The sequence below is a fragment of the Dermacentor silvarum genome, chromosome 1, assembly GCF_013339745.2.
Source record: "Dermacentor silvarum isolate Dsil-2018 chromosome 1, BIME_Dsil_1.4, whole genome shotgun sequence".
Classification (NCBI taxonomy): Eukaryota; Metazoa; Arthropoda; class Arachnida; order Ixodida; family Ixodidae; genus Dermacentor; species Dermacentor silvarum.
Window position 1 is genome coordinate 229,383,702 of NC_051154.1, and position 13,720 is coordinate 229,397,421.

At 48.0% G+C, this 13,720-nt stretch overlaps 1 protein-coding gene across 1 annotated transcript; it reads right to left on the minus strand.

The window, feature by feature from the left end:
- Positions 1–778: 778 nt before the first annotated feature.
- On the minus strand, positions 779–11,266 carry LOC125942092 (uncharacterized). Its single transcript, XM_049660059.1, has 6 exons — positions 11,144–11,266; positions 8,555–8,808; positions 6,346–6,471; positions 3,301–3,372; positions 1,945–2,093; positions 779–1,020 (listed from the first exon to the last, which is right to left on the minus strand). The coding sequence occupies exons 1-5, from the start codon at positions 11,244–11,246 to the stop codon at positions 1,953–1,955; spliced, it is 696 nt and encodes a 231-aa protein (XP_049516016.1). The 5' UTR covers positions 11,247–11,266; the 3' UTR covers positions 779–1,020; positions 1,945–1,952.
- Between the last annotated feature and the right edge of the window lie 2,454 nt (positions 11,267–13,720).

A 13,720-nucleotide genomic window follows, 5' to 3' on the forward strand; every position in this document is an offset into this window, starting at 1 on the left:
GTCATCGAGTCTCTCTTCATGTCGGTCTACTTACGCCGCAGCACACCTGCTTACTTAATCAGCTCATGTTTACTACAATTCATATTGCTACCAAAGCCGCTCACCTTACTTCGTATGACATTGCTGTGTTGCTATCGCATTCATTGCTTCGCCCTTTGGGCGAAACTGTGACATTTTTTTTTATTGTTGAAGCAAAAAGTGCATAGAGAACTTTAAATTCAACGCAATTTAAAGTGATTCCTGCCTTTCAAAAGATACCTATGTGTTCCATTTCACATTACACCACAATATAAACTGAATATGCACATAATGTACACTCCCGCACCCCACCTGGTGAACTGAGGAACGATGGAGGCTTACCTACGTCGCGAACTCCTTGTGCATGGGCCTTAATTGCACATGGCATGGCGCTTTCAAATAAACGCTCTCCTGAACGAACAGTCACGTTTCTGAACGCACGCCTGAAACTGAAGTGCGCAGCTATAAGACCGCGCCCTTTAATATTGGCCAATCCCCGTGAGTGCGTATGTGCCAAAGACGTTAGGGTCATCATAATCATTAATCGGTCAGTCGTTTTGACTACTTCACTTTGACCACAGAACGTGCGCCGTAGACGTTTCAGCGCTTGCGCTGTGTGTTTGGTTCTAACTTTGGGCTTCTGAAACCCACACCGTGCGTGCGCATCAGCGCGCAGCTACGCGACATCACAGACAATATGAGTACATGGACAGACTTGGGCCCAGGCTCGTGCTATTCGCCATACACACACACACACAGAGACACACACACACACACACACACAGTTAGCAGGCACAATTCCGTACAGAGCTTGAACATGAGAAAAAAAAGAAACTCGAAGGCAGGGTGATAGCTGTGCAGTCTATCCATGTTTCTCGATGGCGTGGGTGGTTTGTCGATGAGATAGCGTGACTTCGATGCCAGGCTGGTTTCGATGCACGAGCTCGCCGGCCAGTTTGAGTTGGTCGCGGGGCACAAGCGAGCGTACGGTGAACCGCCGGCCTGCGAGGTGAGGATATGAAGAGGTAAACGGAGCACTGCTCGGGCAACGAAGGAACACAGAACCCTTGGTCTCTGAAAATGTTCGCAAACAAACCTGCCTAACCTTCTCATAGTAAACTGTTCTGGTCATAGATGATGATGATGATGATGATGTACCTCTGTCATGGCTCGCACCCACTAAGGGGGATAGGCCAAGAATCGGGCGGCAGTGGGATCTGGTCATATAGCTAGAATAGAGCTAGAATAGATTAAGCGTTTCTTTTTTTTTCCTTGGTCTAGTGGAAGCATCGAGCAGATGGAAGACGGCAGTTGATGTACACAGTCGGGTAATCGCTGTGAATTATAACGCAGAAAAATATAGTATAACGCAAATACGCACGCACGCACGGTCACACACAGCGTCTCTTGCGTTGGTAACATTAGGTTTAACCAAACATCCAATAACTCGGGTATCGACGGAAGGCAACAAACAGGCGTTGAATTCATTTCCTGATCACTCCAGGCCCTTCGGGGGAACACTACAGCAAGGAAAGCTCGCGCAAGAAAGACCCGTCGTCTGCATGCTTCTTAGCCTGCAAACGTGTTACACAGATAAACTGGGTTACAGAGCTAAAAACATCGGGTGCAAGCATTCGCAATCGTTGCTATTATTTCTCTATTATCTCCCAAAAATTCAACACATTTTGTTTTTCAGTCAGCTTTTGCAAGGATGGTGTTGCATGCAAACTTACCATCGTATCCCCTTCGTAACCAGATGCCACAATTGAATATAGGTGATGAAACCCCCCCACCGATTTGACGAATACTTCTAGCATGGCAACAAACACTGGGCATTATATACATAGCGGGGAGATTAACCAGTTTTTTCGCTCAGAGTAAGCGATAAAGTCATCAAACCTAAAATAAATCAAATAAATTATTTACGGCAGGCACTAAACATCGTTCTTGACATCACCGCACGGATCGGGTTTGCAATTAGCCATGGCCACCCTACGCAGAGACCACCGGGGAAATCCGGTCGGACGTTTCTTCTCGGACCTCATCAGTGGAGACGGTGAAGCCTCTGCGTGGCTCTGAGAAGACAAGGGCAGAATTCGCACGTCATTAATCATCAAACTGTATTCTTGTACATTCATAACGATTAAACGATTACTTAAAGCGACCGAAACGGCGACATCGCGACATTCGCCGCTGCTGGAGGTTACGAACACACTGAAGGCATTAGTACCAGGGCCGTTCCCACTATTTCTTTCGTTCGGCAGACAGTTACTTAACCTGCATCCCTCCGATGGTGGCCACTCGCCAAAACGAAATCTCTCGCGAGTAATGAGCAAGGTCGATCCAAACTGGTCGCGAAGCTTCGGGTGAAAAGCGGTTCAGAACGAATTGTCACCGACATCAGCAAGGGTGGTTATGGGAGCAGCGATTGCAGCGCGACTATGTTTGGAGGGAACAAACATTGGGAAAGAAAAAAGCGTTTTTTTTTTAATTAAAGCGAGGCACAGTTTGATTCATTCAACGAAAATAAAATTCCTAATCAATTTTATATACGCATGGCGAAAAAAGAACAACTCTATTGTACTTGATCATTATCAATAAATACCTTTTTTCAGCGCCCAACGTAAGAGCGCTCACCGATAGCGGCGGGCGTTGACGCCACTATCACTTGAAATGCAATTGAAGTGGACAGAAAGGCGCACGCGTAATGTTCACGCCCCCCTCACATGTTGTGTTGCTTTGCTTGTCGGCGTTTGTCTGAATTTGGTGACGCGGGTAGTTTTATTGTTCCTTAACCTGTTCAGTCAGAAGTAGTGAGTTGCCCCCGCCTGATAGTTGCTTACTTTAGTTGTTTTCGGGGGACAGCGCTGGCCGACGGGCTTGGCGTCCGACGAAAGGACGAGCACTCTACGCCCAAAGCTTTCGTCGGCCTTCAAAGAAAGTATGTTCCGTGCAGCGATGCGATTTCGACACCCGTACGGCTGAACTTTGTCCTGCATCGCTTTCCGCCCTGAAAGCTCGAAACGCCCATCAAGTCGAATGGCAGGGCATTTGAATATGATATACAGCTCTAATGGCAGGCCTTCGAAAACAAATTTCGCGCCTTTGAGAGGAAAATGACGTCACTTCTGTTTTTAACGCATATGATGTCAAATTATTTTTTCTTCCGCCGGAAGTGTTCCCGCCTCACACAGATGGCGCTAAGCCCCATGAACCGCAGATGAACCGCCATGTTTTGAACGTATGGGCTTCTATGGAAGCTTCGCTACCAGGTATACTTACCTTGTAATGAGTGCCAACCAAATCACTTCCAAGACGAGACCGGAAAGGGGCTCTCGTTGGCGTGTTCGGGACCTGCAGTAAACGTGTGATGTCGCAGCTCACCCCGCACGCGGCAAAATATATTTCTTACTTGGTGACTGAGCGACACCGGACAAAAAGATGCTCTGACTGGGTTGCTACCACAATGCAAAAAGATTGAAAGGCAGCGGAGCGATCACAGATGCGCAAGAAGGCGCGTACCCGCAAAATGCCTTATGAAATTATACGCAGACGCCTGCAATGTACAAGAACTTACATTAGGAAAATACGTACGTAATAACTTGGCATACAAATGAATGCGTTTCACACGTTTCTGAAATTGTCAAGGCACCTTGCCAATGCTTATAATACCTTACATTACATAGAATAAAGCAGCCAGCAACGCAGCCACTTGCTCAAGTTTCATTGCCAGGCCACACTATGCATGTGCTGGTTTCGGGTTTTGCTCCAATGGGTGGTGTTTTGTTGTTGCATCCACTGTGCCTTTATCACGCGTATGAATGAAAACGCAAGATTGACGTTGCTTACAAATAAGAAAATCCCCCAACCTCTGATAAGCGGCAGCTTCCGTTGCCTACTAGAATTACCTTAGACGGAATTGCTTAACTTGTCATTGCAACCCAGTGCGTCAAAAGTAGACGGGGCCAAGGATGTCTACGTCTAGAGAGCCCCATGTGGACAACACTACTTGTGTGGGTAATCCGCGAAATGTGCACTCCGTAACGAACATTGCAGTGTTCTTTAAGGCGACAACTGCACGGTTCGAAAGGAGTGCGCAGTCATTCTGACACTGTTCGGGGGGTTTCGAGGCACGATGCTTTTATTGTTTCATCTCACTTATACGGGAAGGAGAGACATTTGACATTTCATCAGATTGCAGGGCCACAGGAGCACTTCGGCGCTTGAAAGGTGTATAGAATTGCGCGCTATAAAGTGAGCAAATCAAAGTCTCATTTAAATAGCAATGAGACTATTCAACTAAGAAACGACGGTCCTGCACATGCAATTGTGTATGAAAAGCAGGCTGTCAACAGATAGGGAAGTGCCCCACAAAATAAGATGCCGTAAGTAGGACTGCACGATCAGGTTTTTTCATGTCTCCTCACTTTTCGGTAGAAAAGAAACCTGCGCGTATCTCTGCGACATTCGGCTAACGCGGGCCGAGACCGTTAACCACGTGCACGCACAAACACCTTGAACAGGACACTATGTTCAGCACTTTCTTGGTGGGCGCATTCGCACACAGTGGTACAGGCAAGTGTAGCGCTCGTACTTTATAGTCTTTATTAATGAATTCCTGTTCGTTTACAAGGACATTACGAAGGGTTCAACCTGGAACCGGCGGCCGCATTTCGATGGAGGCGAAATGCAAAAACGCCCGTGTGCTTGCGTTGTAGTGCACGTTAAAGAACCCCAGGTGGTCAAAATTAATCCGGAGCCCTCCACTACGGCGTGCCTCATAATCAGAACTGGTTTTGGCACGTAAAACCCCAGAAAGAAGTAGAAGAACCTGGATAGCCCAACACTGACAGAATTGCCTGCTAGTGCAAATGACAGCGACAAAACACTGCAATTTCGAGAATTTGCACAAAGTTATGAAGCACACTAGTTTGCGTTCTCGCGGAGGTTTTAAAAAAAAACACATAAAGCGATTGGGTATGCCAGTATAGAAAGGCTGGGAGGTTAACCAGAGGTATGTCTGGTGGGCCACCCTGCACGGTTGAAAAGGGGCATGGGGATAAAAATAAAGAAAAAAATAGAATCACCTAATCATGACTTAAGTGTCTGCTAGTGGCACTCGCACCTCGACGTTGGTGTACCCTAGTGTAGGGCGGGAAACCGATCTCGGAGGAGCGTGCGAACGGAACTGGCGGGAAACTACCACACACAGAGGAGCGGGCAAGGAAGCGAAGGAGGGTGAGACAAGGTGAGACGCGGAGCCTCCTTACTCGCCCCTCCGCCGCTGACGTGAGAGCATGACGGAGCCGTTACACGCCGGGAGAGAAGCGAGTTAACAGGGAGGGACGTCACCCATCGGCTGTGTTGGGCAGGCGTTCACTGTCAGGTGATGTGTAGCTCTAATTGGCTTGTTCTTTATTTTAATTAGTAATAAGCGGGTACCCCTGGTGTGAGTGTGACGTCACTGATGATTTCACTTCTGATCGGAGTTTCACGGGAACCAATACTGATGCGGTGGGTATCTAAAGTGTACTATTGTGTGTTTTGGTGTACGGTAATTTCGCCCCCCTTCTGACAAACCGGAAGTCGGTCCCTAAACGGAAGTTGCTGTGCAATAAACAAGAGTGTCACTCGGTGTTCGGGCCACTACAAAGCAAATTATGCGAGCTCGACAGCGCTCAATCCTACCGCCGAACAAGGGCTGGACGAGTTGGCGACACCAGCGAGGACGGAGTCGAACTCGACAGTGCGGTGGTTTTTCACAGAGTCCTTGTGTCCCGGGTGAAAAACTTTCCCCAGGAGCCGCTGCCAGCCTGGCGTTTAAGTGCGAAGCACTTTATGGGTCCGGGCTGTCGGCGGCGTCCGTGGTGATCACGCTCACAAACAAGTGCTCAAAACAGGGTCAAAACAACTGCACAATTGATCAAAACTGGTTCAAAATAAACTAACATGATTCAGAATAATTTGAAATACAGGAATAATCAAGCATTAAGCGTGTTGATTAGCAGAAACTCGTCAAAATCGATTCCGAAACGCCAGACTGGTACCAACGCAGTGCAAGAGAGGGCGCCACCTACCCACAAGCACTCGCATCGAGCGACAACGCTGGCGCGTCAGTGCTTCGCACTTCCCCAGGTTTCACGTTAGTTGGAAGCTGCATTAGCGCTGGATTTGAACTACACAAGTTAGTATCCTCCGCGAACCTCCTTCGTTCTGTCGCTCCCCAGTCAAATCCTACTCTCCGCGGTGAGAGCGCGCGCGTTTTCTGCGGCACTAGCCGCAGCCGGTTTACGGGCGAGCCGCCGCTGCCGAAGAATGGCAACTTACTTTTTTCTTGGAGCTTGGTGGTGCCAAAACAAGACCCCGGCGCGGCGTAGAAACCTCCCACTTCTCGGACTGCGTGAAGGATTCTTCCGGCTCGCACATCAGCTGGTCCAGAGTCCGCAAGGACTTCTGGCGAAAGAGAGCGGCAGTTAGCTGAAGACATGAAAGCTTCAGCAGAATCCGAAAAGAAAATTTAAAAGCTCGGTAGACGGGCTTGCCGCGTGATTAAATGTTTCAGCTCCCTTCATTATGGCTGTGCAGTGCACGTATCAGAGTTATTCCATCACTGTCAACACATATCAAGCACCTTGGAAGTCCCGGAGAAGTGAGTAAAAGTAATATTAGAGCAATAATGACTTGCCATCTGGAATACGTATAGAAGAGCACCGGATAATACGGACTTTCAGGGTTTACGCATGAACACCTTTGCAACTGTGTGTACTATCTGAAATAAGGAAAAGAGCGACACTAACGAAAGCAGGGTAATTCTAATGCAGGGTGTTTCAGCCAAGCGTTTCAGTGAGAAATTTCAAAAATTTTGAAGGTTGTCTGTCATTCATTCATTTACAAAACTTTATAATAATAGAGCCCTGAAGCCCGGTCTTTTCAGACCGAGCCTTATGGCGCCATCGTGGACTCTCTGTACAGCCCGTAGTTGATCTTCATATGAAGAGCTTGATATCATGTTGTTCGAGTAAAGCCATTTTTCTTCGGGGTCAGCGATAGTCGCGGGACAGCCCGCCAGCATGTGTCTGATTTCCATGATTCCATCGCACACGTTACATTCTATCCTAAAGGTTGCCTGTGGCACATAGCACAATTCAGGAGTTGGTCTACTCGAAGAGGTGGACATTACTTGCACAAAAAAATTTAAATGCATAATGGACTAATTAACGAAAATTCACTAATTAATTGTTCAATGAATTACCTTATGGAGCGTATTGCAATTTACAAATTCTAGCTGTAGAGTTTGCAAGACGGATCCACTTGGAACGATTTCCCAGGATGACACCAGTTTCGAGGCATTAATTCCCGAACTTTGCGGGAAAATGCATTAGCGTTCCACTTACTTAAGTAAGTTAAAGTAACTCGAACGCCAATGCATTATCTCTCCACAAAGTTTGGGAATTAATGTCTCGAAACTGGTGTCATTTCTCCATACGACGTGAAAGACCTTTCCAAACAATTTTTATTGTATGCGTAGGCCTATGCGAGCATCAGCTGTTTGAGCTGCTGGTCAGGACGTCCACAAAAGGTGCGGCGATTCATTATCGCCTCCGCTGACGTATAATTCTGCCGAAGTCTTCGCCGCATCACCGCTTCGTCCGGGAAGGCACACCTCAAACGCCAGCGCACCACACCGGCCTCGACAACAGCGAACGATGAAGCTTTTTCACCGACGTGGGATGCACATACAAGCTGGCTGCGTGCTTCCGTAATTCACTACTCGTCATAAAGTGCTGTCGAAAGTTCCCGTAATGTGGAGAGAGACCGCGATACAAACGTATTCTCTAATTGGGAGTGAGCTTAATGGTACAGTTTGTGTTCACAAATAGGCCCTGAAACACCCTGTTCACCCTTTCCTTTGTTACAGTACTTTCAAAGTTAAGCTATTTAAAGGGAAGATTCATTTGCGCTGGCCTTGCCGAGAATACAGCAACTACGGCCACTGGGTATATGGCAGTTCGCATTTGCAACTGGACATGCGAACATTCTTGGCCAGTCCCCCAGAATGTAGTACGTGACACTGGGTGAACAGGTGCCCGAATGCACAAGCAGAACAAAACGCAAGGAGTGAAGTCAACGAAACATGTCTAGTATAGAGTAAAAATACAGTGAACAAAATGAGTGAGAAACGTTAAACTACATAGAAGTGATTGCATTTCAGTAAACTAGAAAGAACCGTGCGCAAATTCAGCGATTCGAACAGACGCGTGGTATCCTCCACATTTTTAAATTTTTTTTTTTTCCTTTCTTTTTGTCCAGTAGGCCTGAGCTAGCAGGCCTACTGAGCTAGCAGGTTTTCAATGTCGAGGGAAGAGGGACATTGATGGGAAAGGGGAAAAAAAGTCGAGGCGCAAGAGGTATCACGACTATTGGTCTGTGAAATTGCGCAATAATTACGTAGTGATGGAGATGTCTAAAGTTACCGGCCTGCAGGTGCATACCATGGTGAGCTCTTAGTTCAGATACATTTGATGCAAGGACTCACCTCAATGAAGGCTGCAGCAGCAGCCGCTGGCTGTGGTTTCCTCAGTGAATACAACAATGGCGGGGGAGTGGCGAGGCCGATCCCCGAGATCTCGAGGGGAGAATCAGGGGAGTTAGATGACAGAGATAGATTTCGCACAGAGGACTGGGCGTCGCCGTCGATCCCAGAGATGTCGAGGGGAGAATCAGCGAAGTCAGATGACAGAGATAGACTGCGCATGGCCGCGACGGCGTTCCACGGCTGGCGCCTTGGAGCTATAAAGAATAAGCCATCACATTGTAGTTCCCACGTGTTATCGCAGATGCGGGAGGTTCAGAAGTACGTTCGAAATTACACCAAAAAAAAATAAAACAAGCTATTTGCTCCGATATGTTCCACGTCTGTCAAGACTTTCTTTTTTTTGCTTATATTTTAAAAATGAGACTCGTACACGCATAGTGCTTTTACACTTGTAGTGTCCCAACCCGTATAGAAATGACGTTCAGTAACAGGAAGCAATTGCTTTCAACATTTCTACCTAATTCCCCCCCCCCCCCCCCCCCAGTAAACCGAATATCCTAGGCATTGCTTTATCCACAACCGCGTGCAATTGAAAAAAAAAAAGACTATCAGTCAGTAAGATAATCGATTCAAATGAAATGGCCGAACGTCGTCGGCAGAGGTCATAACCGCTTCCGGAATTAAAAAGCCGACTGCTAATGTCTGCAAAAAAAAAAATTATTGCCGACAGAATTCACCTAGAAAACCGAAAATGAAATGCTGAAGAGCGGAACCGCCACTTCCTTATAGCAGATACTCATGAGTGATGCGGCTGCTCTCGCCTGACCAATGGGCACGCATAAAACAAGGAAGATCGCGACTTCGAAGCATGACAGTCGCACTCTTATGCCTAATTCGCCTAAGTCACTCCTCGAAAATTACCAGCTTTAGCTTTCTACAAGGCTAGAAACGATTACGAACACTTCGGAAAACGTCCTTCAATTCTCTCAATGCAATCGATCGCTGGATTCTTGCAGTTGAAGAGATAGAATTAATATAATTTCTTCTTTACTGACTCGAGCCACCTTAAAATTTGTGTCGCTGTGATTTAATTCAGAGGCAATCGCTCATCTTCGCCATCTTAAATGAATTTAGAACGCGCACTCTAAAACGCATTCGCTTAAACACCTTGTGAATTGTAGAGTAACGTGCTGCCATATAAAGGACCCCCCCCCCCCCCCCCCTCCAAGATAGACAAAGACACCTTCATCCACATTAACTAGGTGGGTAGACTGCGACGTAATGGTCATCCATCACTGGTTTTTGTCAAGGAACCTACATACATAGACTACTGTAGATTAAATTTGTCGTTTTGTTTCATTTTACGATAGTGACAAATCATTATGTCCCTTAATTACAAGTAGAAACGCATTACCATTCACATTACCATTTCTCTGCATTGCTAAGCAGACAAAGTGCAGGTGAAGGCATGCATACAAAGGCTTGCCCGGGCCAGTTCAAAATAAGTGGCGAAACGCTGATAACTCGCGAAGAGCGAGAGCCGAGAACATGAAATCAAGAGGAGAATCCGCGAACCTTGACTGTGCTTGAGCGCTGTATTAGACGGCGTAAAATTGACACAAAGCCTCTCTGTGTCCCAACTATCATGCACCAAGATTTGAAAATGTGCAAATGCCACGTAAATGGACGAAACCAAGGTAGTCTTTGCCATCGCTTGGAGATACTGGGATTTCGCCCAATTACATAATTAGTGTTAATTAATTAATCAAGTTCTCAAATATTATAATGAGACGAAAAGTGTCCATGAGAAAATTTTAGAGCAACATGAAAATCTCCCGATACAGCTCTCTGTTGCTCAATACGTGCTAGATAAAAGTGTTTTCCCGAGCGTGAAAGAAGCCCGCGAATACACGCAAAGTGCCTCGAGCGGCCAGTCGCGCGGCAGTTTCCAACCACAGACGGCCTTGTAGACGAGCATCCGCCGCGGTTGTGGGAGGCAAGTGCTGCCGCCGGGTACCTACCGGTAAAATAGGTACAAGCGCGCTCCTCGCCTGGTGCGTGGTCATGATGGGACCTCAACGCAATTTGAAAGGGGCGTTTGTCTCCTCCCCGAAGGCATCCCTGCCTAAACAAGTGCATTTGGGGCGCCACACGGGAAATGGCCGGCGTGGGAGCGGTCAAAACATCACATTTTGGGCTCGCGAGGGTTTCGACGGGAATTTAGGGCGCAGGCTCCAAGCGTATAACCCCTGAAGGAATCCGAACGCCAGGCCGGGGTACACTTGTGCCCATTTGTACACTTGCCCAGTTTAACCTCGTCGTGAGGGTGTAATATTAGGGTCGAAAGGGGTTACAACCGTCACAGTCTTCTTCTTTGTAGGCTTTTGCGTGCCAAAAGCAGTTCTGATTATGAGGCACGCCGTAGTGGAGGGCTCCGGATTAATTTTGAGCGCCTGGGGATCTTTAACGTGCACTACAACGCAAGCACACGGGCGTTTTTGCATTTCGCCTCCATCGAAATCCGGCCGCCGCGGACAGGAGCAAGGACAGGACCACACGCTATTATGGAAAGCCCGTTGTTCAGCTTACCGCAATGCACGCCGACAACGTTGTCGACGCTGAAGCCCGACTGCAGCACTGAGCCGGCGCGAGCAGCACCGCGACGACTGTTCGGCACCGATCGGTTGTGCATCGTCGATGTCTTGGAATGCCCGGGAGGCCTGATGGTATTCAGTGGACAGGTATTGTGTCAAACCCACTGGGCGGGAACACGAGCGCGCGTGGATTTAAATACATTTCGCGCAGGTGCGCCACTGCAGCGCACGCGCATTGCGTGGCTCGCGAAAGCTGATGCAAGGTCGATTCAAATAGGTCGCGAAGCTTCGGGCGAAAAGCGGTTCATAACCAATTGTCACCAACATCAGCAAGGGTGGTTATGGGAGCAGTGATTGAAGCGCGACTATCTGAGGAGGGAACAAACATTAAGAAAAATCGCTTTTTTTTTAAGCAAGACAGTGTGATCCGATCAACGAAAATAAAATGTCTAATCAATTTTATATACGCGTCGCGAGGAAAGCAAGGACAACTGTATTTTAATCTATAATCAACAATAGGCACCTGGACTGGACTGGAAAAAACTTTATTTAGGTCGTGCAGGACGCGCCCAGAGGACGTCTCCCACATAGGGACCGACAGGGAATACCTGGCGGCCGCTTCGTGGGCCTGCTTTTTTTTTTTTCAGTGCCCACTATAAATCCCCCCTGTGGGTTCGAGCCATGTGTGGAGGCAACAACAACAACAACAACAACAACAACAACAACAACGTAAAATGGGGTATTTACGTCGCTATCATCACTATCACTTGCAATGCAACGCAGCTCTTGAAGTGTGCAGAAAGGCGCGCTCGTAAAGCTCACCTGTTACAATACGCCTCCCTCACACGTTGTTGTTTTGCTTGTTACTGTTTGAATTCTGGTGGCGCGGGTTGTGTCATCGTTGCCCAACCTGCTCGGTCAAAAGTAGGGAGTTGCGACCACCAGATAATTGTTTCCTTTAGCTGTTTTCGTGCGGCTGCGCTGGCCGACGGGCTTGGCGTCCGACGATGCGATCAGCACTCCTCACCCAAAGCTTTCGTCGGCCTCCAAAGAAACGACGTTCGTGCAGGCATGTTATTGCGACACCCGTACGGCTGACCTTTTCTGCATCGCTTTCCGCACTGAAAGCACGAAACGCTCATCCATTCAAATTGCGAGGCATTTGAAAATTCAACTCTGATGGCAGGCCACCAAAACAAATATTCGGCCTTTTTTTTAACGGATATGGCGTCACATTTTTTTTTTCTTCCGTGGGAAGTGTTCCCTCTCGCACAGATGACGCTAGGCCACATGTTTTGAATGTATGGGCTTCTATGGAAGCTTCGCTACCAGGTATATTTACCTTGGTTGATTCTCAGCGCGCGTGTTACGTCACCGGTGGGCTCCTGCGCGTCGTCAACTATACGCTTTCATCTTTAACATGCAGACATAGAGTGTCAGTGTAAGCCGAGTACCGACAATAGTTATCCTGGTTATGAAAAACGTGAAACCTTAAACGTTGCACAATGACCTATATTATTTTACTTTACGTTTTCTTGTAGGAAGCAACGAAGTCTGTGTGCTACCTCAATTCCGAGAGCAATTAAGATGTGAAATGTTCATGTTGGCAACGATTTCCGAACCGATGCAAGGATGCATTATGGCGAGACTACCGGAAGAGAAAAGCTGGATTATTATTACGCTCTCGCAGCAAGGGTACTCGTGAGACGCTATCGCTGGTCCCGTTAGAAGTTAAGAGAGAATCCAGCTCCACTAACGTGAAACCTGGGGAGGTGCGAAGCATGCTGTGATGCACCGCTAACGGGCTCATACTGCCTTAAGCAATGGCTCGTAACACCGTAAACGCGGCCGCCCCATTACGACGACAGAAGAGAAGTGAAATTCTACGCTGGAACGATGAGCGGCAACGCAGCCAGCTGTGGAAGACGACAACGACGAACGCGGGCGCAGTGGCACGAGCGCGTGCCGAGCGCGAGCACAAGCCGCTTGCTCACCGTGACTACGACAACGACAGGAGACGCCGACAGCCCAGGCGCATAAGGTGCTTCGCACCTAAAAAGGTCTGCGCATAACGCAATGCAGCCTACGTACACTCCGCATGTCCTTGGGAAGCGCTGCAACGCGTTGAAGGCCTTCTGTGCTGAGCACGGTGTGGACCAGGGTCCCAAGATTCTCCCCTTCGATAAGGGGCGATCATACAGTCTATCTAGCATGGTCGATAGCTCCTTTTGTTGCATACTATACTGAGGGCAGTCACAGCTGATATCCATCATGTGGAAATCAGCGCGAGAATGGCGGACAAAATTTTGAAACGACGAACACGAGCGCTGTGTTCAGCGCTACTTTTCGTAGCAGAGATGCCTGGTCGTCTCCTCGAAGCGGCAGTTGTCGCATGCAGGATTGTCGGCTATTGCATGCGGAATCAGTAGGCGTTCGTGAATACCACACCGAGCCACATGTGACTCAGAAGCCTTGCTCCGGCTCGTGTTGTGCCCGGCGGAATAAGAAGCTGCAGACGTGGATCCGAGCTATGGGGACGAGTGTTCTTGAATTTGGTCGAACTGTGTCATTG

Bases quoted from the DNA above. Each gene is read 5' to 3' on its own strand.
- LOC125942092 (XM_049660059.1), bottom strand. From the start codon at position 11,246: ATGCACAACCGATCGGTGCCGAACAGTCGTCGCGGTGCTGCTCGCGCC. The intron at 8,809-11,143 runs GTAAGCTGAACA...TATTCTTTATAG, and splicing joins CGTTGTCGGCGTGCATTGCG to CTCCAAGGCGCCAGCCGTGG. The intron at 6,472-8,554 runs GTGAGTCCTTGC...CTCTTTCGCCAG, and splicing joins CTGCTGCAGCCTTCATTGAG to AAGTCCTTGCGGACTCTGGA.